Below are 27,799 nucleotides of genomic sequence, written 5' to 3' on the forward strand. Positions count from 1 at the left end.
TAACATTATACTATAAAGAAAAAGCAGATGCCAGACATCAAATGGATGAATCTAAAACACACTCTTTAGCATATATGAATGCAATAAGCCAACAGTTCATATCTCCTTAAATCCTTAGAAGCGTTCCCTCTTGCACCTTTCCAGTCATGCCAAAATTGACCCCTGCATTACCAAGATAAACATAAGCAGAACTCTTTCAGAGACAGATGTAGCCAATCCAATCTCCTTCAGTGGGAATGACATCTTTTAACTACCCAGTTGTAAAAAACTATGCATCCCAAAGCACTTTATGTACCTACTCCTTTGAATTTCATTCCTAACCCATCTACATTATTGTGGCCATTCCTTAAGTTTCTTCTAGCTTTTGTTCTTTTTCCTCAAGGACTCTTCCAGCTTCAGTGACACTCTCTGTTTCACTGTTTTTAAAATCCAGCTGCTAATCTTCTATATTTATGATTATGAGTTAAGAAAGTTCCTTGTTTGATAGCCTTAGCTTTGTATTTGAAAAACACAGGCTTTAACATCACCTCCTGCTATTTTATAGTAATCTGTTAAAAAAACAAATTTTCTGCTGGTAAAACTTAAAGGTAACTGGCAACTTTGAAAACTGCTCAGAGAAAATACAGGGTACAGCCCAAAATATTGAGACCAAAAGTTTAGCATGTCTGTACAACTTGTGGTGCATCAAGCCAAACCCAGCCCACCAGCCAGGTATGGACAGCATACCAAGTACTCAGTTAAACCACCGGATTTTGTTGCAAAAATGGGGGATTAGCAATATGTCTGGAGGGTTGCATAAAATGATTTTGAGAGTAATAGGTGAAAAATGCAGAAGCATAATGCTTCAATCTAACTGCCGGTAAGGGAAGACCCTCTTTTCCCTCTATTGTTCTCTCCTGTAGCTGATCCCCAGCAGCAGCAGGCTAGTGAACAGCGCCTAGTTCCATCAGCTGGCCTTGCAATTCTTATGTGCCCTTCCTGATCCTCGCCTCAAACTTTCTCATGTGTGAACGCATGCATCATTTTTGTGTGTGTTTTCTTGTATTACTGGGAGTACCATTTCATTCAGGATGGCAAAATATTAATGAATTCCTGAATTGGGCATGATAACCAATAAGCCTGTGATGGCAAGTGAGATGAGTGCAGAACTTGGGGAAGCAGTCAAAAATGGCATTCTTCCTATCAACTTATCCCCCTCTGTAGTGTGCAATAAAACTTGCACCAATTGATGGAGGAAAACCCTACATGGGGCTGTTGTCTCTGGGGCCAGCCCCATGTTTAATGTATCTCATAGTCCCGTTCTGATTTAAGGTAGAACTGTGTGTTACAATAGCATTTGCTAACGAACTTGAAAACAGCGCCTTAGCAAGGAGGCATTAACACAAGAGAACAAATAATGGAATCTAACTCTCAACTAATTACACTTTTAGCACAATAAAATCTATCCATGCTGGGTAGTTGCTTTGGATTGAGCCATGATCATGCAAAGGCATTTGTCTGTTTTTGCCTTTTGGTTATTTGGTTCAGATGACTATAAACATCAGTAATAACTTTGCTGAGCCCACCACTCTGGAGTGCAGTGATTTTTGAATGGTGTAGTGAAGCAAGGCTTCCTGCCCACTATTTTTGTGAACTTTTACAGTTCTTCTGATATGATGTGCTTTCTCCTCTTCTGTCCTGGAATCACTGTCAGCCAAGTTAAAGAGGGAACAAACAGTACACATCTCTTTCTTTTTCCTGTGAATATCATGCCGATGAAATATTGATTCAGTTTTTAGGAACATAGTGCAAAAGACTTGTTTGTTTGGCTGGAAGGACTCTTGTATACACTGATTAAATATAAGGTTTGCTGAACTGAAAAACTATAATGTGTAATGCCTTATAGTCTCTCTCACATTAGAGAGAGTTTTTAAAATTAATACTTGAAATTATTATTTTATGATTGATCAGATCACATGCGTACTGGTTTGGATCATTCAGTTTGGGGCTGAAAATTGTTACTGAATCAGGAGACAAATATTAATTTAGCCTGTAGATTCTAAAATTTATATTCCTTTTTTAAACATAGGCAGATTGAGGCAACAAAGTCAAAAGAGGGGGATAAGAGATTATAAACAAAGTAACTCTAGGTTCAAGTATATCTGTTAAGTAGACTCACTTTTTCTTCTTTACTGCAAATGCATAATAGAAGTAGAATTGGCAGCAGCAGAAAGGAGAAGGTCTGCCATTTGACTGTGGCTCAGAGCAAAACAAGAAAAGCTGACTTGTTAGGAAATGTTGCTATCCTAACCAGCTGTTATTTACTAGGACTGCCCCATGGTGCTCTGTGCTTGACTACATTCAGACAGGCCTCAGATTCAGTGGGAGCTCACGGGAGCACAGCTCCTAAACCTTTCTGAGAGTTCCACCTCCTTGTCCATTGAATAGTATGTGCAGCTGCATAACAATCCCTGTATGAGCGCCACCATCTATTTTTATACAAAATGACCCCTGCGTACAGACAAACAGTTGTAAGAATTTAATTGGCAGCCAAAGAAACATTTAGAAACGTCATTTGTACTATGAGACATGCTTTATAGAATCCTAGATGACTAATTGCTTCCATGTGAAATTCTAAACTTGGTCATTGACATCTTCCTCCCCTAAACATTCTGCCTGCTGCCCTTTTTCTTGAGGTAACATGTTGTGTAAGCACGAGATTGTCTCCCATCTAAACACAAGGTAGTGCAACAAGCCTTAGGACAGGACAGTTGCCATTCTCAAGAACTGATTGTGTGGGTGGATCCAATGGTTGTGCTGCAGAAAGAAGCCTTTCTGGACTGATTCTATGCAGTGCTTAAAAGCAGCTTTTAAATCTTCCTCTCTTTTTTTTCCCGAGTTGGGCAATTCCGTTGGACAGTTACTCAGTTTAACATTGCTGCACATATCCATACTAACTCCCTAACTTGAAGGAAAAAGGATTGCAAGCTATCTATTGCAGAGGAAGTTACTCCCTCCCTCTTGCAGCAAAGCTTTGCTTCTTACCTAAGTGGAAATGGGAAGTCCAGCAGTTTGGACTGTTTTAGATTAAGCACAAATGCAAGCACTTAAATAAATTACAAAATCCTCTGTTTTCCAAGATTGATGGCAGTTTTGTTCTTAAGCTACATTATAGCACCTTTGGGGTAACTGCAAAAGAGGCTGCTGGCTGAGCACAAAAGCAGAAGGGCCTATATTCAAAGGCTATAACAGCAGCTTCTTCCAGTTAACTGAGGATAAATAAATACCTCTTTATTAAAGTTTTATAAATGTCCTAAAAGTATTAAATATTTCCCCTTAAAACACCAGGCTCATTCCCTCTTAAGTTAGCTGTTCATTACCATCTGCATCAATCTTGGCAGTTTCTAATTTTAATTATTTGTCATGTTAATAGCTAACTTCATCATTTTATCCTCTTTCTCTCTGCCACTACTTGCTCTGCCTGAGTTTCACATTTTGGCTTTCTGCCTTCTATTATTGGTAACCTTTGTAACTAAAGTTGCCATCCGCCATCCTCCTCCAGCCATACCCAGTGTGCCTAGCTGTGAGTCCACTGATGTCATACCTGCATACCTTCCCATTACAACCTTGGTGCTAAGGGAAGGGCCTTTGCTCAGAGAGTCTTGAACTTGTGAAAATCAAGCTGAACTTTTCATTTACTGCTGCTGTTTCATGTTCCACCTGGGCTGAACATAGCAAAGGCAACACCCTCCTCACTCCTACATCTTCAATCAACCATTCCAGTGGTGAAGCCCATCTTTAACCCCCCACTGAATTCCAACCACATGATATCACAACCACATGGCAGGAGAGGGGAATCTGTTACGATGACCCCACTAATGTCAGGGAAGCCAATCAAGACAGCCAGGGACAAAAACCGCAAGCTGAGAACTGGGAGGTATACCATTGTAAGGAACAAGTGAATGGTTGAAGCCCTGGAGAAATCCTCTCTACCACTGAATGACCAATGCCTTACTGTCCTGCTGCTCCTCTCAGAGAACAGGAGTCCCGACACCCTTGCCCTCCATGTGTCTGCACCAGCAGCAGGCCTTTTCCAAAAGAAGAAAAAATGTTAGCTCTATGAGGCATGAAGCCCACATGAAGATCCTGATCCAGGTGTCAAAAAACTACTGCTTTATCACATCTGTGGAAAATCCAGTTTGTGACAGCTTTCTTTTAACACCATCAGGCTAGTGTGAACTGAACAGGGACTCTATTTTGGCATCCTAGATACAGTTACATTTGGAAACTGTGTGTCACTTTGGTCATAATTGAACTACCACCTACTGAACAGTTTTGATTCTGTGTTCAATGTTCCATCCATCTGTGGTAAATTTTGTTGCTTCATTCCATCTTGCAGTAGCAGACAAACTGCTTTGGGCTGCCTGCCAGACAGTTACCCATTCCTGTGGCAAGGGCAGCCATGGCTGTTTATGGCAGAATAATTTTACTATGTGGAGTAGGTCTCTGGGGAACAGCTGTATGTGAGAAGAGGTTTCTGCCCTAACTATGAAAACGTCTAGAGAGAGATGGCCTTTGACTTCAGGGCAGAAGCCTTCCATCCAGCTCTTGAGTTTTACAAAGGAACACAGCCTCACAAGCACTCAGTATCCCTACCAGTCATGTTTATGCCAGATAGCAAGCCTTTGCAGCCTAAATTCCCACATTTTGTAAGGCCTTTTTAAAATGATTTGGGTGAGGTGTAGCTCTGCTTTCACAAAACAACACTGTGAATAGTATGTGGCTGCATGACTTGTTTGGTTGGAGGGTTTCTTTCTGTGGCCAGTGGGGGGAGGGAGGTGTTAAAAAATAGGCTGGTTCTCATCGTGATTTGCAATCTCTTTGCTGCCTTCTTTCTGTAGCCTTCCAGTCCCTTGTGGGTTCAGTACTATTGTGTTTAGATTTAGTCTATTAAAAGTGGGAAGAAAAAGGAGGTGCAGAGTAAATGATTAATTTGTATTTATTTAACATTTTACTAAATAAAACAATAAAAATTCTTGTGTCCTTTTGTTGTGTTTATCATGCAGCTGTGGAGGGGTGGTTCTATAATTTTGTTGGGCCATACAAGAGAGTGAGCCAGGAGAAACCTCAGTGCAAAGTATGCCTTCTTAACTGCAGTCCTTACCTTCAGGTACACAAAGGAATATTATGAAGTGCAAAAGTAACAGCCAAGTCACTTAAAGAAACCACTGTAGCAAGGAAAGGTTGGAGGCTAAAAGATGTATACTTGTGTCAGGAAACCAGCTGTTGACTCAGGCTCCCTGCCAATTCTGTTCTTTAAAAAAATAACAGCATGAATTTGTCTCCTGAAATTTGGTCCTCAAGGCTAAGAAAAGTTCACAGCACCTTCAAAGAAAACCAAGTGATTACTTGCACACTTGAAATAAGTACCAGTTGTACTTATGTATGTGATAGTGTGTTCCCACTGAAGGCTGAGGCAAAGCTTTAAAGCATGGCCTATGTAAAAAAGAGTGGAACCATGTTCTCTAGCTGCACATTTCTCCCTGAAATTGCTTTTTGTAGTTTTAAGAGTCATTGTCTCTCCCTGTGGGGATTATTTTGTGACCAGGAGTTCCACTGGGAGAAAAGTGGGACTTGGTGTTGTGAGAGGCATTTGCCATCTCTTCCAGCTCTTTGGTTTGACTTAGCCCAGTGAATCCCAGTGTTGTACTACCCATGGGCCTGACAGTTGTCTTCCTGGTGCCCATTTGCCTCTTCAATAGCCAGTTCCAGGTATTCTCCACCTTTGTGTATGCAAGCCACATTCATTCAGAAATGGCACCCTTCAGTACAGGAGGATGCTTGGCTTGCAACCTCGGTGGGCTTGCCATGTGGTGACTGCCCACCACAGAAGCCATGATTGCTAGCACCCAGCCCCCACCCTCAGAATTTCAGAGTGACCATAGGCTCAGTAATGACACAACTTTCACAGAAGCTTGAAAAAGAATGTTACATTTTTTAATTAAAAAAGAAAGAAAAAGTTTTCCCACTCCGTACAATGCTCAGCCTGAAGCAACTGTTACCATTTGCCTCAGCCTGCCTCAGGTTGGGAGAGACAACTCCAGTTCTGGCACACTGGAGGCACCACCAACCAAAGGAGAAACTGAGTCCAGCAGCAGGAGCGGCTCTCATCCAAAAGAGATACAACAAACTATTTAAAAATACTTAAGTGGACAACCAAATCATATACACCTTATAAGAAATCACCTTATAAATTATATAAATAGCAAGCAAGGAAAATGCTTGCATGTTGTGCCCTTCTCCTTGTGCTCCAGTGTTTGAGAACTACTGTGGACTGATGCTAGGCTGAAGTTGCTTCTAGCACAGGGGGCCGGCCCCAGCATTCATTAGTACAGCATCTTGTTGCATCCTCATAGAGCAGTTGTGTATCTGGATTTCTTGCTTCCATAATCAGAATGAGCCCCTTGGAAGATCCACTTCTCTGAGCAACTGCGAAACCAGCAGCCACACAACAGGACTCCCTTGGTGCAAAGATTCTGACACTCTCAGCTGTTGAGGTGGGAAGACAGTCCAACCCAACTTTGGATACCTGAGTAAAACTCAAAATAGGCTGTTTCTACTTGTATTAGCCAGAAGGGAATTTGAGTAGATATTATTGAAGAAAGAAGCTCTTTAAAGTCATATTCGATCAGATTGCAAGGGAAGGGCAGAACTTCTTGTTCCTCCATGGAAGAAAGAAGATGTTTAAATTACTCTCTTTGTGCCAGAGAGGGTAATTTTGGATAGATCAAGCAATGAACTACTAGCCATAACGGCTAACTATAACCTCTCTGCCCTGAGGCAGTTACACCTGTATGTTCGAAGCGGCTTGGGAAAGGGTAGCAAAAAAGTTTGCTATCTCTAGTATGCCCTGCTTATAAAGCACCTTAGTGGTCATTGCGTAACAAATCAGGGTTTGATGGATCTTAGGTTTGAGTAATAGCAACTGATGTTACTGATGTAACAAACACGAATTTGAGCAGACTTTGGAGGATGGTGGAAGGAAGGAGGGCCTGGCATGACTTTGTCCATGGGGTCGCAAAAGTCGGACTCGACTGTGCGACTGAACAACAACAACTGGTGGAGGGGGGACAGAAAATCAGAATAAGAAGCATGCCTGAAACACAGCTAACAACCATTTTATAGCAACATTTTTAGCAAAAAAACAAAACATCCGAACATATGAAGCATATAAACAAAAGGTTTCCAGGTAAAGATCTTATTTTAGTCTGTTCTTTTATCAGGTATTGTTGACAACAGACTTATTTATCCTTCCAGCCCAGTTTTAAAATTAATTTTTTTTAGAAAAAAAAATTTCAACACATTCACATTTTCCAACAAAAGGAGATATCAAATCTGATGTCGACTGATTGTGTGAAGCTCATCACATGGAATACTGATATTAAATGGTGTAACTACAATGGTCAAAACTGCATTAAGGAGACAGATCAAGCTATAAGGATGGATCAACTCACATTCTAGCTATATCTGAAAAAGTGATCAGTGGCTCATGAAAGCTCATATCCTGCCATAAATTTAGTCTTTAAGGTACTACTGGACTCTTCCTATTTTCTACTGCATTAAGGAGGATAGCTATCATTGTTGCGGTATTTATTTGCAATAATACAAACATTTTAAGAAAGTTTATTAATATGACATTTTAATCAGCCTTTCTCCAAGAAAGAGCTCAGGGCAGATTACAATGTTAATAAAAAATATAGATCAAAATTGACCTTCACTACAAAATCACTGCCAACAAAATCAATACAGCAAAAAACAGATCAAATCCAAGCAGTCAGGGTATCAATAGATCAAACAAATGCACAAAGCTCATCAAAGGAGCTTTGCTTCTCATTGCTTCCAAGAGAGCAATAATGTAGGGACCTTTCTCACATTGTCAGGTGGCCTTTCTATCATGAAGGGGCCATTATTGAAAAAGATTGTGGACACAGCAAAACTGTTCTTACCTGCCTAAAGGAAGGAAAACTTCAATGGGCCTTGGTCAGCAGAGCTGTGGCAGCATGGAATAACAAGTGAGGCAGCCTGAAGATATCTGCCTTCCATGCCATATAGGACTTTTTAGGTAATCACCAGTACCTCGTGTTGAGCTCAGAAACCAGTTGACAACTACTGAAGCAGTTGTGGCCAGTCTCAACGTAGGGCAACGTCCTATATTCTGCACCAAACTGTCTTCAAGGGTGTTGCAGTTCAGCCTTGATGTCACTGTGGCATAGATCGGTTGAGGGGGGGGCACTTTCTAAACCATGCAAAGATCAAAGAAAGCATTTTTAGCAGCTAAAGTGACCTGTTTCTCTAAAAGCAGTGCTGGATCTAGCACAACTTCCAACTCCTCTGAGAACCATACATAGGAAACTGGACCCTGTCAAAAGCAGAGAGTACAGTACCTCCCAGGAGGATAAGTAAGGCTTTAGTACAGCCTTGCTGACCAGAATCACCTTCATTTTGTCAGGATTCAACTTCAGCTTGTTCAGCCTCATCCATTTGATCACAAGCTGGCAAGCACTAAGCCAGGATGGCCACAGCTGCTCCTGATGGCTTAGAGAAGGAAATATATAGCTGGGTGTTGATGCTGAAATGGAACTTCACCACTAAGTCCCTGAAACAAACCATAATGTTGGGTAGTAAACATTTAATCTGCTGTCTGTGAATGCTTTTAAGCCACCCTTAAAAGGTACCTCACCATATAAAAGCCTAATTTAGGAATAAGTGAACCAGGATAGATTCTTTCTTACTGTGATGGCAACACTAAAAGGCAATCTCTGAGGTGGGGGGCAGGGGTGGAATAAAGCTGGCATGATGAACACTTCCTTAAGTTCTGGTGGCTTGGGACTGGCCCAGCTGACTTAACATGGCATAACAAGATGCCTGTGAGACCCATCCAACACCAAATCTACTGCTGATCTCCCTCATGGTCTTCACAAACAGCACAGGAAATCATAGAACCATAGAGCTGGAAGGGACCTCCAGGGTCATCTAGTCCAACCCCCTGCACAATGCAGGAAACTCACAAACCCCCTAAATTCACAGGATCTTCATTGCTGTCAGATGGCCATCTAGCCTCTGTTTAAAAACCTCCAAGGAAGGAGAGCCCACCACCTGTGTAAAGCTGTGTACACTAGATGTGTAAAGCACCACAAGACAAACCCCACGCTGATTCCTTATAGCTATATTCTGCACCTTAAAACAGCTCTGCATTGTAAGAGTAGTCTGGAAGTAATTATGAGGTCAACAGTAGTTTACAAAGAAACAGTTCAGAATGGATCTTTGCCTGGAGACCTGCTGGGTACATACAAAGGGTTTGCACTGTTATTTTTGTGATGATGTACTGAGTGTTAGCTCTGCTTCAGTCCTCAAGCTAAGCTATGTATTTGCAGCAGTACAGACATTTGAACCATACTTTATCCATGACTCCTGCAAGGTGATTGTTGCACTGAAGCAGTCTATAGTACATTTCAGGTTAAGGCGTCATCCCATGACTGCATTCTCCTAATTTAAAAGGATTCAGAAAAATGAATGTTACAGTGAGCAAATATTTTGCTAGTATTTGGATGGGAGACCACCAAGGAATACCAGGGTCATGATGCAGAAGCAGTATAGCCAAATACTAGGTCATTTTAACAAGTGGGTCCTAGATCAAATCAAGCCTGACTTCTCCCTAGCTGCTGAAATGACTAAACTGAGGCCCCCGTACTTTGGTCACATTGTGAGATGACAAGAGTCACTGGGAAAGACACTTATGCTAGGAAAAGTTGAAGGCAGCAGGAAAAGAGGAAAACCTGACATGAGATGGGTTGACTCAATAAAGGAAGCCATGGCCCTCAGTCTGCAAGACCTGAGCAAGGCTGTCAAAGATGTTTTGGTGGCTGTTAATTTATAGGGTCACTGTAAGTTGGATGCAGCCATCTTCACATGGCTGTTCCTCTCCCTTCAGGAGAAACTGGAATGAACTGGGAGGGGGCAGGGCAGGCATAACACAAGCTTCTGCTGTGGCAGTGCTTTTAAGAAGCCTAATTTGCCATCAAAAGTATCAGTGAAATCTGAATCATGACTGGCAGGTCTTCAGATTAAAAAAAGAGCAACATACATACAGTCCCTCTTAAATACATCTATGAATAGCTAAATACAAGCTATTCAGGTAATGAAAAGTCTTCCACTAAAAAAAGGCTGACATTTCATAATGACAATTAATTGCATAGTTTAATTTGCCAAGTTTCAAATTTGGTTTCAAGGTGTAGCAAAAAATGAAAGATGGAATGCGTGATGATGGAAATAAGATACGCAGAAGCAGAGAAACAAGGACTTTGTAGAGAGTTAGGGACAGCAGATGCAGCAGTAGCTCTGGTCTTTGACTGAACTGGAGAAATTCATTGAGGGTTGAATTCCATGCCTGTAACTGCCAGGATGGCCCAGGCTAGCCAAATTTTGGAAGCTAAGCAGGGTTAACCCTGGTTAGTACTTGGATGGGGACCACCAAGGAAGTCCAGGGTTGCTATGCAGAGGCAGGCAATGGCAAACCACCTCTGTCTCTTTCTCTGAAAACCTTATAGTGGCACTAGAAGTCAGCTTAATGGCAAAAAAATAAAATGCACCGAAAGCTGTAAGATCCACCATTCCAGTTATTCTGAGGGCAGGAGCTTTAGTGGGTTTCTAGGCAGGGATCAAGTCCCACAATTGAAACTACATGTGCTCCTTTCTCATCCTCTCCTCCTTTTTTGCTTGCAAATCCTCATCCCCTCATTCTTTCCCCTCCAAAGAACAAGTCCAGAATTGTTAGAAAACCTTAACTTGGAAGTGAAAATATGCAATGAAGCAGATGACTAGGAATGTATATTTTGTCTAATTTATCTAATTTTGTCTGTGAGCAGAATTTAGATTAGTTTGCCACCAATTCTTTATGGCCCTGAATGATGGTGTTCATTATATTCATAGCTGCTGCCCAGGCAGTGTACCACCAAGCTATCAGCCAAAGATGGACTTTGAAAATCTCCAGGAAACAAGAGCCTTCTCCCACGGGCAGGCCATAGTAGAGCCTTGTGCAGACAAGTTGAGGGCTCCAGTAATCATTCATAGGCTCCTCTCAGCAGTGAGGTATTTGAGGGCAGCAGCACCATACTTGCGTGATAGATCCTGATGGAACTCTTCCCTCAGGGTTCCCAGACAGTCCCGGTAACTAGAACTCAGGCGGAACTTGGAGATGTCAAAACTAGGGGCATGAGGCATATGGATGATGAAGGCGTTGGGCAGCACCAGAAACTCATACTCCTGCAAAAAGGCGTAAGGATGTTGACAGGGGCATCTTCCTTGGGAAAAGAAAGAGGCAACCTAGGAGGAACTAGCTGCACACTTACCTGGGCATCAAGTTCCATCATGTGGGACACTTTGTTCCAGCCAAAGCCAACAAATCTCTGATCATATAAGGGGCAGTCACGCCTTACTACAACGTAAGGTTCAAAGTGTGGCTGCCACTCTACACGATATGGCACTGTGGCTGTCCGCCACTTGGCATAGTCTGTTGAGGCATGGCCCTGTGGCCACACGTGGTACCTGTGCATGAAGACATACAGGATTAGGAAGATTCTTTTTCTAGGAGAGTTTTGTTCTAAGACAGTCTCCTATCCTGAGAATTAAAGTACATACAGAAGCTCTTTGTGGCATTGAACCATCTGATACTCTCATTATACTATGAATCTGGTGGCAACAACAAGACTTATGGAGTAAGTATACTTAAGGTGCCACATTTTGAATTAAGAGGAATAATTATTGTCACCTGGTTCTGTCCTTACTTCAGTAATGAGCACAACAGAGAAATTCATACAAAAATGAAAACATAAAGAACAGAGTTGTAGGGAGCTGAGAGACATGGATTCAGTATCTGCTTCACTGCATGGGCTTGTAAAAGCTATCATCTCATGTAAAAGTGTTTTCCTACTGGTTTCCTAAAGTTGATTTTTGATACCAAACAGGTCAGTCTGTGCACAAAGGTTTCTCTCACACTGCAGGTGTTAAATCTGCTCAGAATGTGTGGTAAGTGTGTACCATCCCCAATTAATATTGCTATGAATAGTCACAATGCTTTTCTTTCATTATATATAGAAATGTCAGATTGGATCTATTACTGCAATTCTTCGGCTTTTGACTTCATAGTTTAATTACAGTTTCCTGTCTATGTTAATATATCTGCCAACTAAAAATGCACTTCATGAATTTCATCAAGTGAGATCTAGCTGGCAAACGTTTATGTCACAAAAAGTATGTTTTATATATGTACACAGCCAGGACCTGGATTTCACATACCATTACCAAACAACAGGCTGCAAATCCCTAATGAGATTGTATATTATGAGGAGGCTGATTGTGTGCACTCTGGTCAAGAGATGGAGCTAGCAGTCATGGACTTGTTCTAATCCAACACCTACCTGAAGGTATAGAGAGAGCCCATGTCCAGCATGGAAAGCAGATCTGCTTTGGATTTCGGGAAGGTGAGGCGATAGTGTAGTGTTTCAAAAGCAGGCACAATTAGAGCTGCCTTCTTCTGGGGCAGCTCCAGTTGCAAGATGGAGGTCCTGAAGCAAGAGGAAAGAAGTTGCTTGCTTGTTGCCAAGGGAGAGATTTCCAAGAGTTATGCATCTCCTTTTGTGGGCAATATTGAATACTAGCATATTTCTTGGCCAGGGGCTAATGTTGGACTGCTACAAACACCCTCCTTCAGTTTAACAGTATGGTGGGGGGAGGGAAACTCAGCAGCTTTACACCAGTTGTGAAAGGACAAGTCAGGGGCAAGGTGGAGAGAAAGAATGGGGCTTAATCACCCTCTAAACAAATCAAGACCCCACCTAGAGGAAAGGAAATCTGGCTAGTTTCCAAGTTGTTAAGGCCTTGGAAGGGTTGGTAATGGCATTGCTCTTTACCAGCTTTGGAGAATAATTTTGAGGACTGCTTTTTGCCTTCACTTAGACAGGGAAAAGGCCCTCTGGAGTTCAATGAGGACATACCTGAGGTAATCATAGAGGCCATACATAGGCAGGAAGTCAATGTCAGTCAGGAAGACATAAGGCGTCTGTGCATTCTTCAATGCTATGTTGCGCAAGAAGTTGATGGGGTAAAACTGACCCTCCTTGTACACAATATGATAAGCAACATTCCTGCGGCTACTTAGCACCTCCGAGGCCTGGGCATAGCGCAGGAACTGCTGGGCCTCTGCATCAGACATGTACAATGCCAGGCTGATGGGGCCAATCCAGTGTTTGCAAATGGCCTCCAACATCTGTAACCTGCAGACCAAAGAGACAATCAGGAGCAGGAACTGCCCTGCTATAGCAGATGGTCTCTCAGCAAAACAACAAACAACACACTCAGGCCAGGCATAGTGACATCCCAATACCTTCTTATGTCCAACTGCAAATATTTCTGAATCCCAACAAAAACATTTTCCAGATGTTCCTCCATTCTGGTGGGGGTAGGGGGATTTTCCCATCATTTTATGAAATTGAAACAATAGCTGTATGATGAACTGGGACTGTAGTGCAAAGGAAAGGGAGTTTAACCTTTCCCTTATATGCAGTTTCAATTGCAAGCTCCACTCTCCAACCGTATTGGCTCTTATTAGCTCTGGAAGACAAAAATGGAAATTCACCTTCTTCTCTCTTCCAGGCAGAGCCTTGGAAGGGAGAATGTTGGTGTCGACTGGCAGAAATACCCAGTGGGAGGGAGGAATTATGCTTTCTCTGTTCGGGATCACTAGCCAAATCTGAGGAAGGGTGCCATGCACTTGCTGTTTCACTATTAAAAGACTAGGTAGGTCTGTTCATGGACCTCTTAGTATCACATCCAGTTTGGGCCAAATTTTCACTGTATTATAGTGGAAACTAGTTATCAATACAAAATTCAAAAGATACCTCCACTTCTCCCAAGCTTTGCCCATACCTACATGGTTCAGTAATTTAAAAGAGCTGCCAAAACTCCAAAGAGGCATCACCATGTCTTGATGAAGGAAGAAGTCCAACAGATGAAGTGCAGTAGTGAAAGAAGGCACATTTGCAATACACTTGATGATGGCAGAAGAGAACCTTTCAGGGCCAAATGTTTGTAAACCCTGATATTGAAACAAATTGCCAGGGCCCTTCATATTTTAGCAAGTGAGATCTCTTCTACCTAGCAAAGTCCCAAGATTCTATCTTTCCAATGAGCAATAACTAAAACCTGGTTCACATCTAGGTCAGCATTCAGTCCTAAGAATTTTAATCAGGTCCACTGATTCCTGCTTTCACTATCCCGTTTTCAGCCATTAGCAAATACTTCTGCACAGGGCTTTTTTTGTAGCAGGAACTCCTTTGCATATTAGGCTACAAACCCCGGATGTAGCCAATCCTCCAAGAGCTTATGGGGCTCTACTGTAAGCTCCAGAAGGACTGGCTACATCAGGGGTGTGTAACCTAATATGCAAAGGAGTTCCTGCTACAAAAAAGCCCTGCTTCCAAATAATTCTGTATCTATGTGTTTATATTGCCTTTGCTGTTACACTAAATAGGGAACCATGAAATTATTCCTCTTAAGTTTCAGTCTTCAGAGCCCACAGATTTTAAAATATTTCTCTGCAGTTCTAAGTACTGAGAAGCCAGTGGGGTATAGTGGTTGGGCCAGGATTTGAGAAAGCTGTGTTCAAATCCTCACTCAACCAAGAAGCTCATTGTATGACCTTTGGCAAGTCACTGTCATCCGTTGTCAGAATTGTAGTGAAGATACAGTAAGGGACTGAACCATGTACAAGGCCCATGATAGAAAGATGGGATAAATAGATCAGAAAGATACCTGTTCTTTTTAAAACATTACAAAGTTTACATCCCCCAAATGGCATGCTCTGCTGGATTGTGTTTTCTGTAGTGAAATCGCAGTTTGCAGTGTTAGTAGCCAAGTCTGATTCAAGAGACATCCTAGGCCAATGAACCCATATAAAGAGCCGCAAGTGGGCAAAGATGTGGGATCTATGGCAGAAGATGCCTCACCTTCCCCACCTCCTTTCCCATCTGGTACCTGTCCATAGATAGCTGAGCTACAAGGGTTACATCAGCTGCATCAGTTAAAGCTGGATACTCATACTGCAGAAAGAAGAGGTGCACACGGTGCTGGATAAGGCTCTGCCTCCGAAAATCATAGCAAGGATCATCTTCATCCAGCTCTTCCAGGGCCTGCTGAAACTGAAATTTTCATGAGTGAGAAAGGGGTAAGAGAATGTCTTTGTCTTTGCTGGATCACTAGAGAAGGACAATGGAATACTGACAAAATATTCTGGCTATGCAAGGTCAAGAGGTGCAAGGACAGGAAATCACCATAAAAACCGAGCTGCAATGAAGCTGCCCCATTTTTAAAAAAAGCTGAGCTTGCCAGGATACTCTGAAAGCCAGCAACATCATGTTGCTTGCTTAAATACAGAAGGTGTGTTTTGGGGGAAGGGATACTGTTTCTGACCAGCTATAGGGACTCTCCATTTCAGACATGCCAAGGAAGGAGAACAAGATGCCCTATTACCTGACCACTAGACAAACCAGGCAGGCTGGCACATCCAAAGAGTTCCCTACGCAGCAAGTTGCCATCATATTCCAAAAAGGTCAGGTAAAGATTCCGGAAGAACTCCACATGCTTATTCTTCACTCTCAGCTTCTTTGGAGAGTTCCAGTGAATCACCTGAGAACGTAAGACTGATGCTTTAGCCCTGCTGCAGAAGCCAATTCTATTCCACATCCTAAGCAAACTACTGCCAGTTTGTGCAGGCTGGAGATGCAAGCCCACCCTTCCCAGCCCAGAGATGCAGAGAAAATTCAGGAAGGCTGAAGAAAGAAGAAACACCCACCTTGAGATCGGACACTTCTGTGTAGCACTGTTCTGAACGGGTGTGATCAGAGAGCTGCACATTCCAGAAGCAAGGGAGATGATATACCAGCATCGGGCTCTGCTTAATCACTGCATTAAAGATGTCCTAGAAAAGAGATCATAGTTAGAACAATAGAAATCTTAATATGTAGAAACACTCACTCAGAGCAACAAAGGAAATAAAGGGGGTCCAAGTTAGAAAGACAGCAAAGCTCAGAGGGTCATAACACTTGCCTGATCTGCCAGAGATGTGGACAGCATGCTCATGAGCTCCCGTTCTGCTGTCAAACGCCACATCTGCTCCCAGCCAATTCGGCGCAGGCGGTCCAGCAGCAAGAGGATCACTCCTAAGGAGGAGACATGAGAAAAGGATCAGCACCCCTCCCCCCACAAAGCACACTACATCCCTAAATTCAGCACTAGAAAATTTACATTACAATTTGTTTATTTTGAAGGGAAAGCACTTGGGCTTTCTAGATTGCTCATCCTACTGTCATCTCCCTTAAAAACTACAAGGCCTTTTGACTGGGAATTCCCATGAGTGGGTAGATCACGTCTTCAGTGACCAGCCAAGGCTGGGAGAATCCTTCTTATACATACAAAAAGTGATGAATGTTCCAAGGAAAGGGATAGAACCTTCTCTTTTATAAACACAATCACTAAACTGTAAGATGTGGGAATGGCTCTCCTCTAGTTCGGTATGGTTGCACTTATGCTACTCCTCCCCCCTCCCAGTTTCACAGTGAATCCCCATCAATCAGTCCCTTCCCCCAGATTCTTGCAGATTCATGGAGCAGCATACATTCCTTCACATGAGGGGAAAGCCAATCAAATGGAAAAGGAGGGAGGGAGACTGCAGCAGGCTTTCAAGTGTCTAGAGCAGGGACACTGAAGGGCAAAACCTTGCAACAGAGGGCTGGTCTGGGCCTGGACTGCAGCACTGACTATCAATCCTACTGGAGCAGGAAACCAGCTCATTATATTACAGAGACCTATCTGTGCCTACCTGGGGGGAAGCCCACCTCACATGAAGAACGTAATTCTTCTGGCCAGCTCTGTTTGAATAAGCAGGTCTGTAGCCAGCCACCAGGTGGTGCCAAGGAATCCTCCATCCCCTTAAGTAGAACATCAGCTGCCAGAGTGCCCAAATTTACAAAGCCACTATCTGTCTAATGTGAAAAGCTGGCTTGCTTACATAATCTGGAGTGGGGAGGCATAAGCCTTCAACATAGCTTCATCTTGTTTTACCCATATTCTGAAAATGTGTTCTAACAGCTACCTGAGGACGTATGAAGTAGCCCTTCCCAAAGCAGAGTTAAGTATGAATGACTACAGACTACACCAAAAAGAATGAGAGAGAAAGAGCAGCTGAAGCAACTCTGATGATGGCATCATTGAATGTCAGCCTCTCACACCTGAACGTGTAATGTCCGATGGATCTGAAGGCCTTCGGTGAGCTGTTTGCTCAACCAAGAAATGCCTAATACTAAGAGCAAGAAGTCTAGTTCTGTGGAATAAATCAGTACAGTGCAAGTGCAGAGTTCTTTTTTTCCATATGAGTGCATTTTTAAAAGTCTTTGTGTGTGTGCTGGGAAGTCATGGTGACTTCTAATAACCCCTAGTAGGGCTAGACCATTTTTCAGAGAGGTGGCTTGAAACACCTGCCTCTGTGTCCTGGCCCTAGTATTCCTTGGAGATCTCCCTTCCAAGTACTTGCCAGGGCCGGCCCTGCTTAGCTTCCAAGATGTGATGGGATTAGGCTTGCCTGGGCTATCCAGGTCAGTCCATATGTGTGCATACATTGTTGTTTGATTATGATTGCAGACACCAGGATTTAAATCTGACTCAGGCATAAAGCCTTAGTGACCCTGGACTAGACACTCCCTTTACATTTGCCTCTCACCATTTCTTCAAGGAAGTCAGCATGTGAAGCAGTTCAGGCTGAAAGACAGTATCCTTTCTACAAACTGCTTAAACTAGTCAGTCCCTTTTCCCAGGGAAGGAGAAAGCCAGATATCTCCAAAGGAGTTTTCTGACCAATTCTCATGATTCTCTGGTGGAAACCATGATAGCTAAAATGGCATGAAGTAAATGTGCAATGTATGGATAGCCAAAGTGGCTTGCCCAGGATCACCCAGGGATATTCACAGATGACAGAGAACCAGAGATTCCTCTCAAATAAACCCAAACACTCAAGCCACTGCAAGAGACTGTGCAGGATTGTGGGGAGGGTGCTTAATCCATAAATCCCGCAAAACTGACCCTCCATGCAATACCACCCTCTCGGATATGTAGCTCACCTGTGTTAAAACCACGTCCCAATGCTGGCCATGGTTTATGGTTCTTCCAGAGATTCCCAAGGTACCAATCACTTTGGTTTTCCACCAGCCCAATCACCTCTTTGTCTGGATTGTGAGACAAAGCAAATGAGACCCAAAGCAACCAGAAAAATGCTTGACAAGTTCTTAGCTCTTCAGAATCCATTATGGACAATCTGAGTCCTAGGAGCCAACAGACCCATAAATCTGCAGCAAAATCTGACTCCTACCCATTTGTTGATTTGAAAAGGTGCACAGTAACTAGAAAAAAAACATTTAGAAAAACCTCCCACAGCATAAAGCCAAAAGGCTACTCATAACTTCAGATTATGGGATTTGAATACCTCTTCAAGAGGCAAGAGCCCACTAATAATCAAAAGAACTCCTCCTTCCCATCCTATTTATCACGTACCTGAGAACTTCCCCAAGACAGCCCACAATTCAGCAATGTCAGTGGCAAAGGTGATATCTGTGTCCAAGACAATGACCTTGGAGAGGTCAGAGGGTAGAGCCTTGGTGAGAGTCAGCTTCATCAGCCCATAGATTCCTGAGTAGTGTTTGTTAGGGATCCAGGACACCTCTGCCTGCAACACAGAGAAACAGACACTTAGCAACAGAAGAACAGGCAGGCCCATATCATGACCACATTCTAATCTATGGGTAAGACCAAACCCTAAACATAGGACAATACCCAAAATAGGAACATGACACAATCTTGATTGTGATTCATGAGTTCCTGGATTCAGAGCTAACCCTGCTATGACTATGTTTGATTCACCACTCCTCCGCTTGAAGCTGCTGGAACAGCCTTGGGTCAGCCAAAGCTCTCATAAGTGTTGTCCTTGAAAGAGCAGCTGCTGTAAGAGCTCTCTCAGCCCTACCTCCCTCACAGGGTGTTTGTTGTGGGGGAGGAAGGTAAAGGAGATTGTGAGCCGCTCTGAGACTCTGAGATTCAGAGTATAGGGTGGGATATAAATCCAATATCATCTTCTTCTATGTAATGTTTTCTCACTGAAGCCTCTTTTTCTAGCCCTAAGATGGTTATACGCAGGGCTTGTTTTGAGCAGGAACGCACAGGAACACAGTTCCAGCTGGCTTGGTGTCAGGGGGTGTGGTGTAATATGCAAATGAGTTCCTGCTGGGCTTTTTCTACAAAAAAGCCCTGGTTATATAGTTAAAGCATCTATGCCCTGCAGCAACACTCACATTTGCCCATTCACAGAAGGGCCAAAAGTAATGAATGCCTGCTGATTCCTACCAGGAGGATCTTGATATCAAAATAAAGGACATGGGACAAATTAACAGGTGTCTCCCCCACAGCCATTTAATAACTAATGAGAGAGAAGAAGAAAAGAATAACCCATCTCCAAGGCCCTCCTCCTCCTTCCATGCAATCCCCATCCAAGCTTTTCTTAGGGAGCTGATTACTTCACAGAAATCACAGTCTAGAAATGGAAAAATCAAAGGAAGGGCAGAATGAGAATATGAGCTGTGATCTACATGTCCTGCCTTCAAATCATCAGCATTGTAGAAGCTAACATGGACAGAGGGCACCATCCAGGACTGGAACAGGGTCTGAAGGATCTTCTGCGCCACACGATCAGTAATGAGATGGAAGTGGAGAGGGTTCTTCCTGTCAAACGAGAAATCAATCAATGCTCACAAGCAAGATATTTTATTTTCCAAGACCCACCCCATCTCCTGATATTCTCTTATATTGGAAGCAAGGTCAGGGTGGGTACTAGTACCTTCTCCCCTATATGGCACAGCCATGCTCTCAGGATTCCTCTCCTTACAGCAATGAGGAGTCATGGCAACTGAAACTAAGGCAAAGAGAATGCAGGACAGAGGACCCAACCAAATCACCCCACCCCTCCTTGATCATTGAGAGGGCTATTCAACATCTATATGCGCCCCCTTGCCCAGAGGTATGGGCTTGAGTGTCATCAATATGCAGATGACACCCAGCTCTATCTGCTAATGGACGGCCGGCCAGACTGCATTCCAGAGAACCTGGACCTGGCATTGCAGGCCGTGGCAACCTGGCTTAGGCTGAGTGGGCTGAAGCTGAACCCGACGAAGACAGAGGTCCTTTGTGTGGGCCGTGGCGCCCTAGGGAGAGAAATACCTCTCCCGGTTCTTGACAGTGTGCCGCTGAAAGCGGCGCACCAGGTCAAGAGCTTGGGAGTTCTACTGAAGCCTTCATTATCAATGGAGGCCCAGATAGCAGCCACTGCCAAGTCGGCATTTTTTCATCTGAAGCGGGCAAGGCAGTTGGCTCCCTTTCTGGAGCGCCAGGACCTAGCAACAGTGATCCATGCAACGGTCACCTCGAGGTTGGACTACTGTAATGCCCTCTACATGGGGCTGCCTCTGTGCTGAACCCGGAGGTTGCAGCTGGTGCAGAACACGGTGGCTAGGCTGTTATTGGGGCTCCCGAAGTCGGGGCTACGCAGACTGCACTGGTTGCCAGTTACTTACCGGGTTCGTTACAAAGTGCTGGTTATTACCTTTAAAGCCCTATATGGCCGAGGACCTGCCTACCTGAGGGACCGTCTTTCCCCATACGAACCCCAGAGAGCACTGAGGTCAGCAGGGAAGAACCAGCTGGCTATCCCCGGACCAAAGGAGGCAAAACTACAAAATACTCGCACACGGGCCTTCTCTATTGCAGCTCCACACCCATGGAACCAGCTCCTGGAAGAAGTGCGAGCCCTGCGGAGCCTTGACCAGTTCCGCAGGGCCTGCAAGACCACTCTTTTCAGGATGGCCTGTGCCGGCTGAGCGACTGATGCTAGGTGACTTCTATCACCATTATTTTTATGAACAGAATTAGCACCTGAAATGTATTTGTATTTGTTTTAAATTGGAATGTTTTTAAGATTAATGTGATTTTAAACCTTTGTATAATTATATGGATATGTTGTTAGCCGCTCTGAGCCTGCTTCGATGGGGAGGGCGGGATATAAATAAAATTTTATTATTATTATTTTATTATTGATCTGAGTCTCTTATATTGCTCCTCTTCCACAAACAGAACTGGAGTTTGGAAGCCCAAGCTCAAAGAACCATCATCATTTGAAAACTCTTACTCCCAGCCCTGGAAAAGCCAAAGGCCTCACTACTCAGTCAACCTTAAAGCAGCTGGCCCTGACCTGGATAGCCCAGGCAAGCCTGATCTCATCAGATTTCAGAAGATAAACAGGTCAACTCTGGCAAGTACTTGGACGGGAGACCTCCTTGAATTACTAGAGCCAAAGTCAGGCTTTATTCAGCCACCTCTCTGAATATCCTCCATGCCCCTGGGAGGGATCAGTCACCAAAGGTTGCAATGCAGACACACATTCACATGCACACACATATCCCCTGGACCCCTCCTGGACCTCTCCCTTTCTATGAGTTATCCTGGACACCTCTCTTTCTACAGAGGCCCAAGTTGCCACTGTTGTTTGATCAGCCTTTTATCATCTCCAGCTGATCAAGCAAATGGTTCCCTATCTCAACTTCCAAGATAGATAGATAGATAGATAGATTGTCATTGTTCTCAAAAAAGGAAAATGAGAGCAACGAAATGAGGTGCTCTTCCACAAACATACCAACACATCAACACTAAAGAAAAGACATGTACATAAACCATTTAAATACATCTAAAACAAATAACCATTCATAACCCTACATTTAGCCTATATCTAAAACAACCATTTATAGCCCTGCATTTAGCCTAACCACAGCACTTGGATAGAAGCTGCCCTTAAATCTATTTGTCTAGCTACAGTGATCCATGCAATGGTCACTTCAAGGCTTGATTATTGTAACACACTCCACGTGGGGCTGCCCTTAAACTTGACCCAGAAACTACAGCTGGTGCAGAATGTGGCAGCACATGTGCTGACAGCTGTGCCTCGCAGGCTCACATTCAGCCAGTGCTCCATCAATTGCACTGGCTGCCTATAGAGTACTGGATCCCATTCAAGGTTTTAGTGTTGACTTTCAAAGCCCTATGGAGAGCCAGTTTGGTGTAGTGGTTAAGTGTACGGACTCTTATCTGGGAGAACCGGGTTTGATTCCCCACTCCTCCACTTACACCTGCTAGCATGGCCTTGGGTCAGCCATAGCTCTGGCAGAGGTTGTCCTTGAAAGGGCAGCTGCTGTGAGAGCCCTCTCCAGCCCCACCCACCTCACAGGGTGTCTGGTGTGGGGGAGGAAGGTAAAGGAGATTGTGAGCCGCTCTGAGACTCTTCGGAGTGGAGGGCGGGATATAAATCCAATATCATCTTCTTCTGTGTGACCAAGGACCTGTATATCTCAGAGACTGTCTCTCCTGTATGTGCACCACAGAACCTTGTACTCAACTGATCCACATCTTCTGGCTGTCCCAGGCACAAAGGACATCTGGCTAGCCTCAACTAGGCCAGGGCAATTCCGTGGGGTCTGCAAAATTGAGCTATTCTACTGTGCTTTCAGTTGCCACTGTTGCTTAACTGGCCCCCAGGAATCCAAATTCCATTTTTGGCCTCCCCTGCTAACAGCCTCAGCCAGTGGCTCAATTTTCCATGGCACCATTCAGAAGGCTTCCATCTGCCATCATTGAAGGCGACTTTTATTCTGGTTTTTATTCTTTAAGAAATTCTGAATTCTTAAAAATCTTAAATTTTAATTGTGGGTTTTACATTGCCTCTTCATCACTATTTATGTGACCTTGTAAGCTGCCCTGACTCCACGTGGGGAGGACGGGATATAAATTGAAGAAATAAAATAAATGCACACACATATTAAAAAATACAAAAATTTAAAAATCCACTTGAAAGCAACCCAGCTTTCCACCTCAGATTACCTGTGGAAGAGGATGGATTTCACCAGGGTAACTACATCTCGACTTGCATTGTACCCAGCGCACACAATTGCAATGTGGATGAGCTGTGCAGAAACACAAGATGTTATCAGGACTGAGTCCCAACACCACAATTCATCACAACAGGCCCTTTTCTCTTTCCTTCTTTTCCCCATAGAACTGGGCATGCAAGAGTTGCTTCCTTTGCCATTCTAAATGCAAAATCACCTGGCCTGACCTGGTCTTCATACCTTGGTCTTGGTCTGCCCACCTCTCTACAGACTCAGAAGATAAGTTAAAGGCTTTGTCTTGAAAGCAGAACTAGGAAAGGCAACCAGCACAAACCAGTTGGGTCTCCTTAAGTGCACTGTCAGTCCAAGTAACAGCTGCTTAGGTGGCAGATGGGAACACTGCAGTTTCTTTCCAACACACCTTCTGTTGCAGAATAAAGAAGGAAATATGTCTGCATCCAATATTTTGGGATCTGGAGTCTGTCAAGGGACCTTGGGTTACTACAACCTTCCAATCCCTCCTAGTTTGGAAAGAGGAACTTTGCCTGCACGTGCCTCAGCAATGAGCAGAACTTTACCTCACACTTTTGTACCATCCTTTGCTTAAGACAGCCAGTGTGGTTACTCCTTTTGTCACCAAGAACATCCTGGTCTTCTACAAAAGACGACCCCTGTTGGTTGCTGTCAATCCCTTCCTGAGCCTGAGACTGGATAAGTTGCAGCCGCAAGAGGTGGTTTTCCTCTTCCACCTTCCGCACCTGGGATGCCAAGGCCTCATTGTCAAGGTACCACTTCGGCTGTTCCCCAAAGCAAGGGGAGGGCAGGAGGGAAGGCCCATCTGCAGAGGAAAGCCCCACCCCAATATAGTGAGTTAGAATAGAGGAATTTATAAAGGCAGGACAAGTTAAATTTAATGAACTTCAACAAAGGTAGAGGAAAACGATGGAGGAGATCCTAACTTCAGTACCATTTTATTCACTTTTGTAGCTCCCAACTTTATCATGATTTTTCATTTTCAGTCCATGGACTAAAGTTATTTGTAAGCATTGCCAGCCTTTGAAAGCCAGCTGCCTTTTCTTCAGAAATGAATAAAAGAAAAGCTCTGAGGATGGAAAACCTATAACACTTTCAAATAAGTCAGCTCCCAAAATAAATAATTTTGCCCATTATCTGTCTCTAGAGTAGAGTTACCAGCTCTGGGGTGGGAAATACCTGGTAATTTTGAGGATGGAGCTTGGGAAGCGCAGGGTTTAGCAAGGGGAGAGGGAAGGTCATCATCAGTGCCATAGAGTCCACCCTCCAAAGCAGTCATTTTCTCTAGAGGAATTGATATTGACCATCTGGAAATCAATTGTAATAGTGGGAGAACTCTAGATGCCACCTGAAGGTTGGCAACCCTATTCCATGGTCAAATATTAACTTCTGGATGCGAAATAGTTCCTTTAAAACCTGAAGGAAAAAGAAACCATGCAATGTTCCTCAGAGGGTAAGTCTGAATTTGAACACTAATGGGAATAAATGCTCAACTTTGTTTCAGATTTGCAAGTCAGACCTGGATAGTTGCAACCATGCAAGGTCTTGGTTTAAACATCAAATCATATACATAAGCTATAGGCTTAATGTACGTAGCAGGGCCTGGATACCACAGAATGCTCAGCCAAACAATTTGTTACTGCCTTGGACCTTTCCAGCCACCCTAGCTAGGCTGCCAAAAATTAGTCTGTGGCTGAAATCTAGGAGTTATTTCATGCCCCCCATTCATCATGTTGTACTCGATGTGCTGCAGAATAACTAGAAGAGCAGGAGACAAAGAAACCAAAATAGGGGGGGCACAGTTATGCCACTGGCTTTCCCATTCATCAACTGGTTATCACAGACAGAATTAGGAGATTTAAGGGGATCTTTAACTGGAGAACCAACATTTTATGTGCAACCTGCATACAGTATATTATAGTGTACAAGGTGTTCTGTACAAATTATTAACTTTTTAAAAAATCTACAACTGGAAATGTGGTCAGCTGTTGTTTCTGCAAGATATCTGAGAGGGAAACAAATAGCCTCCATGTACTCTGCTATGGGAATTCAAAGGAGCCAACAACAGATGTCAATGGCCAACTCCTTCTCCTCTTGGTGCTCTCACACAGTGCATTCACCTTTCCAACATATAGGTTAGTGTCAGGAAAGTTCAACCATTCATTTTACACATGAGGAAACAGAAACCGGGCTTGGTCCTCCAACCAGACACCAGCATAACTACAAATGAGTTCTAGCACCCTCTAGAACTTTCTAGCACTCTCTAGAACTGGGGGACTTTCGCGCGCAGAGTGCACAAGCAATGCGATGACATCACCTGGAAGTGACATCACCATGTCGGTGACGTCACTCGCAACTGCTCTAGGCATTTCCAGGAAACCATTATGGTTTTCCTGGAAGCTCTAGCCATTTGGGAGGGGGAAACTCTGTGGTACCTATTATACTATAGAGTTTTCCCTCCCAAATGGCTAGAGCATCTGGGAAAACCATAGTTTTCCTGGAAATGCCTAGAGTGGCCACCATGCAACATCATCGGCGCAATGATGTCACTTCCGGGTGACATCCTCGTGGCGGCAACGTCGGGGGAGGCTTCCCCCACCAGCCCAACGTAGGCCATGCACACACCAAAACAATCTGTGTTACATATTTCTCTCCTGGGCTGCTCCCACCAGCCACTCCTGCTGCCCTCACTCACATTCCAGATTGCCCAAAAGGAAATAGAGCCATGAGATGAGTAACACCAGCATCAGTGTGGCAAGCAACACCTTCAGCCTTCCCCTCCAGAGGCACAGCATGATGGTGGCAAAGGTCACGGAGGCAGGCCTAGTCTCACTGGAACCAGCATTCTACACCCTGCAAGTAAAATAAACAGCATTCAGAAGGAGTTACCAGCAGTCTTGAGCCCCAGGCAGGTTCTATCACAGGAGGGGGTGGGTGGGACAGGAAGGCCCTTTGGCCTGGCCCTCACATTTATGGAAGGTCTGAAATGTAGACTTTTGATGCTACCTCTAAATATACATGGAGTGACTGGAATGAAAAAAGACAACATGCATCATACAACTTTAAACTTGTGTCCCATTACCAGGCCACACCACCTACAGTGCACCCTAAATCAATATCCTCCCCTGCTGGCAGCAGCAGGAGTGAGGCTAGGAGTTGCACTGAGTCTGGAGTTGCCAAGTCCAATTCAAGAAATATCTGGGGACATTGGAGGTGGAGCCAGGAGACTTTGGGACGGAGCCAGCACAATTGAACTCCAAGGGAGTTCTGGCCATCACATTTAAAGGGACAGCACACCTTTTTAAATGCCTTCCTTCCATAGGAAATAATGAAGGATAGGGGCACCTTCTTTTGGGGCTCATAGAATTGGACCCCTGGTCCAATCATTTTGAAACTTGGGGGGTATTTTGGGGAGAGGCACTAGATGCCATACTGAAAATTTGGTGCCTCTACCTCAAAAAAACAGCCCCCCCAGAGCCCCCAATACCTCCAGGTCAATTCCCCATTATACCCTATGAGAATCGATCTCACATGGAAAAGTTATTTGCGGAAATTTCAGCTTTCTGAAGGAAGATCTTATCTCATTTATGCAGCTCCTTAGAGATTATTTTATGCTGACAGCTAATGATCTGAGGGAAGAAGATCCGACAGCTAATGAAACGGTAAATCTGCAGGGGTCCAATACGGCAGTGAAAGTAGAAGGGGAAACAGATATTTTGTGAAGCAAACAAAGGAAAAGTAAAATGGTCTCTTCTGACGCACTTTCAAAAGTAGACCGGAAGTTAAGCTGCAATAAAATCAAGCGGAGAGGGAAAAATGGCAATGAATTCTTTCCCCTGTGGTTGCGGGGGCAGGCCATGTTGAGAAGAGAAAAGCTGCACTCTAATCAACAAATTTGGATTTGGAAGGCCATTCGAAAAAAGGATTTTGGATTTTTTTCTTCTGTTTTGGTGAATAACTGAACTCTGACTAAGAAATGAAATGTGATATCAAAAGATAAACTATAATTAAATGGGCTGCCTCGGAGACAATTTGGGTGCAGAAATCAAAGGAACTTAAACGTTTTTTAATCTTTAGGAAGAAGGACTGGAATTTGGGTTCTTTTTTTTTCTCCTTTCCTGATGAATAAACAAACATGTAACCATTAATAATAAACAGATGTTAAACTTTAAAAGAATAAGAGAGATCTTGAAAAAGTAATGAGTGTAGTTAATATATTTCTCTACATAGCAGATGTATTGACAGTTTGCCTATTTAGTGAGACTGCTTATAATGATGTAAGAATAGGATCAAGGGTGAAAAGGCAGATAGCATAATTGCTGTGGAATTTGGTAGACTTGGTAATTTGATAAACTTGCTTTTAATATGTTATCAGGAGAAATGGTTTAGACAGAATAGTCAAAATATGCAGTTGTATTTTATGTAATTTGCTATGGACAAAGAAATGATTTTTATGTGCTTCTTTTAATAAGGATTTTGCTAAATCAATAACTTACTTTGTGCTTATTATAGGCGTGAGTTAAATTAGATAAATTTGATGTTGAGACAGTCTTGAAAGAAAAAAATCTTCTTTCTTAACTGGTTATATTTAATTTGTGTTTAAGAACTGTTTAGATTTACATTGCTTTACTAGTTTATTAAAAAAATATTCTTTATTCTGGTAAAAGAAGAAAGGAAGGTAATATTTAAGGAAATTTTTA

At 43.4% G+C, this 27,799-nt stretch overlaps 1 protein-coding gene across 1 annotated transcript; it reads right to left on the reverse strand.

Annotated features, from left to right (window-relative positions):
* Positions 1–10,785: 10,785 nt before the first annotated feature.
* Positions 10,786–25,956, reverse strand: LARGE2 (LARGE xylosyl- and glucuronyltransferase 2). Its single transcript, XM_060261068.1, has 14 exons — positions 25,795–25,956; positions 23,645–23,904; positions 23,059–23,141; positions 19,734–19,857; positions 18,637–18,808; positions 18,207–18,311; positions 16,141–16,253; positions 15,887–16,012; positions 15,565–15,720; positions 15,070–15,233; positions 13,032–13,310; positions 12,456–12,602; positions 11,388–11,583; positions 10,786–11,301 (listed from the first exon to the last, which is right to left on the reverse strand). Exons 1-14 carry the CDS (start codon positions 25,892–25,894, stop codon positions 11,104–11,106), a joined length of 2,223 nt encoding a protein of 740 aa, XP_060117051.1. The 5' UTR covers positions 25,895–25,956; the 3' UTR covers positions 10,786–11,103.
* Positions 25,957–27,799: the final 1,843 nt, after the last annotated feature.

The sequence above is a fragment of the Heteronotia binoei genome, chromosome 21 (genome assembly GCF_032191835.1).
Source record: "Heteronotia binoei isolate CCM8104 ecotype False Entrance Well chromosome 21, APGP_CSIRO_Hbin_v1, whole genome shotgun sequence".
NCBI lineage: Eukaryota > Metazoa > Chordata > Lepidosauria > Squamata > Gekkonidae > Heteronotia > Heteronotia binoei.

Coding starts and splice junctions, on each gene's coding strand:
- LARGE2 (XM_060261068.1), bottom strand. CDS start 25,894: ATGCTGTGCCTCTGGAGGGGAAGGCTGAAGGTGTTGCTTGCCACACTG. Junction 23,905..25,794: donor CCTTTTGGGCAATCTGGAAT/GTGAGTGAGGGC, acceptor TTTCCTCTGCAG/ATGGGCCTTCCCTCCTGCCC. Junction 15,234..15,564: donor CTGGTTTGTCTAGTGGTCAG/GTAATAGGGCAT, acceptor TGAAAATTTCAG/TTTCAGCAGGCCCTGGAAGA.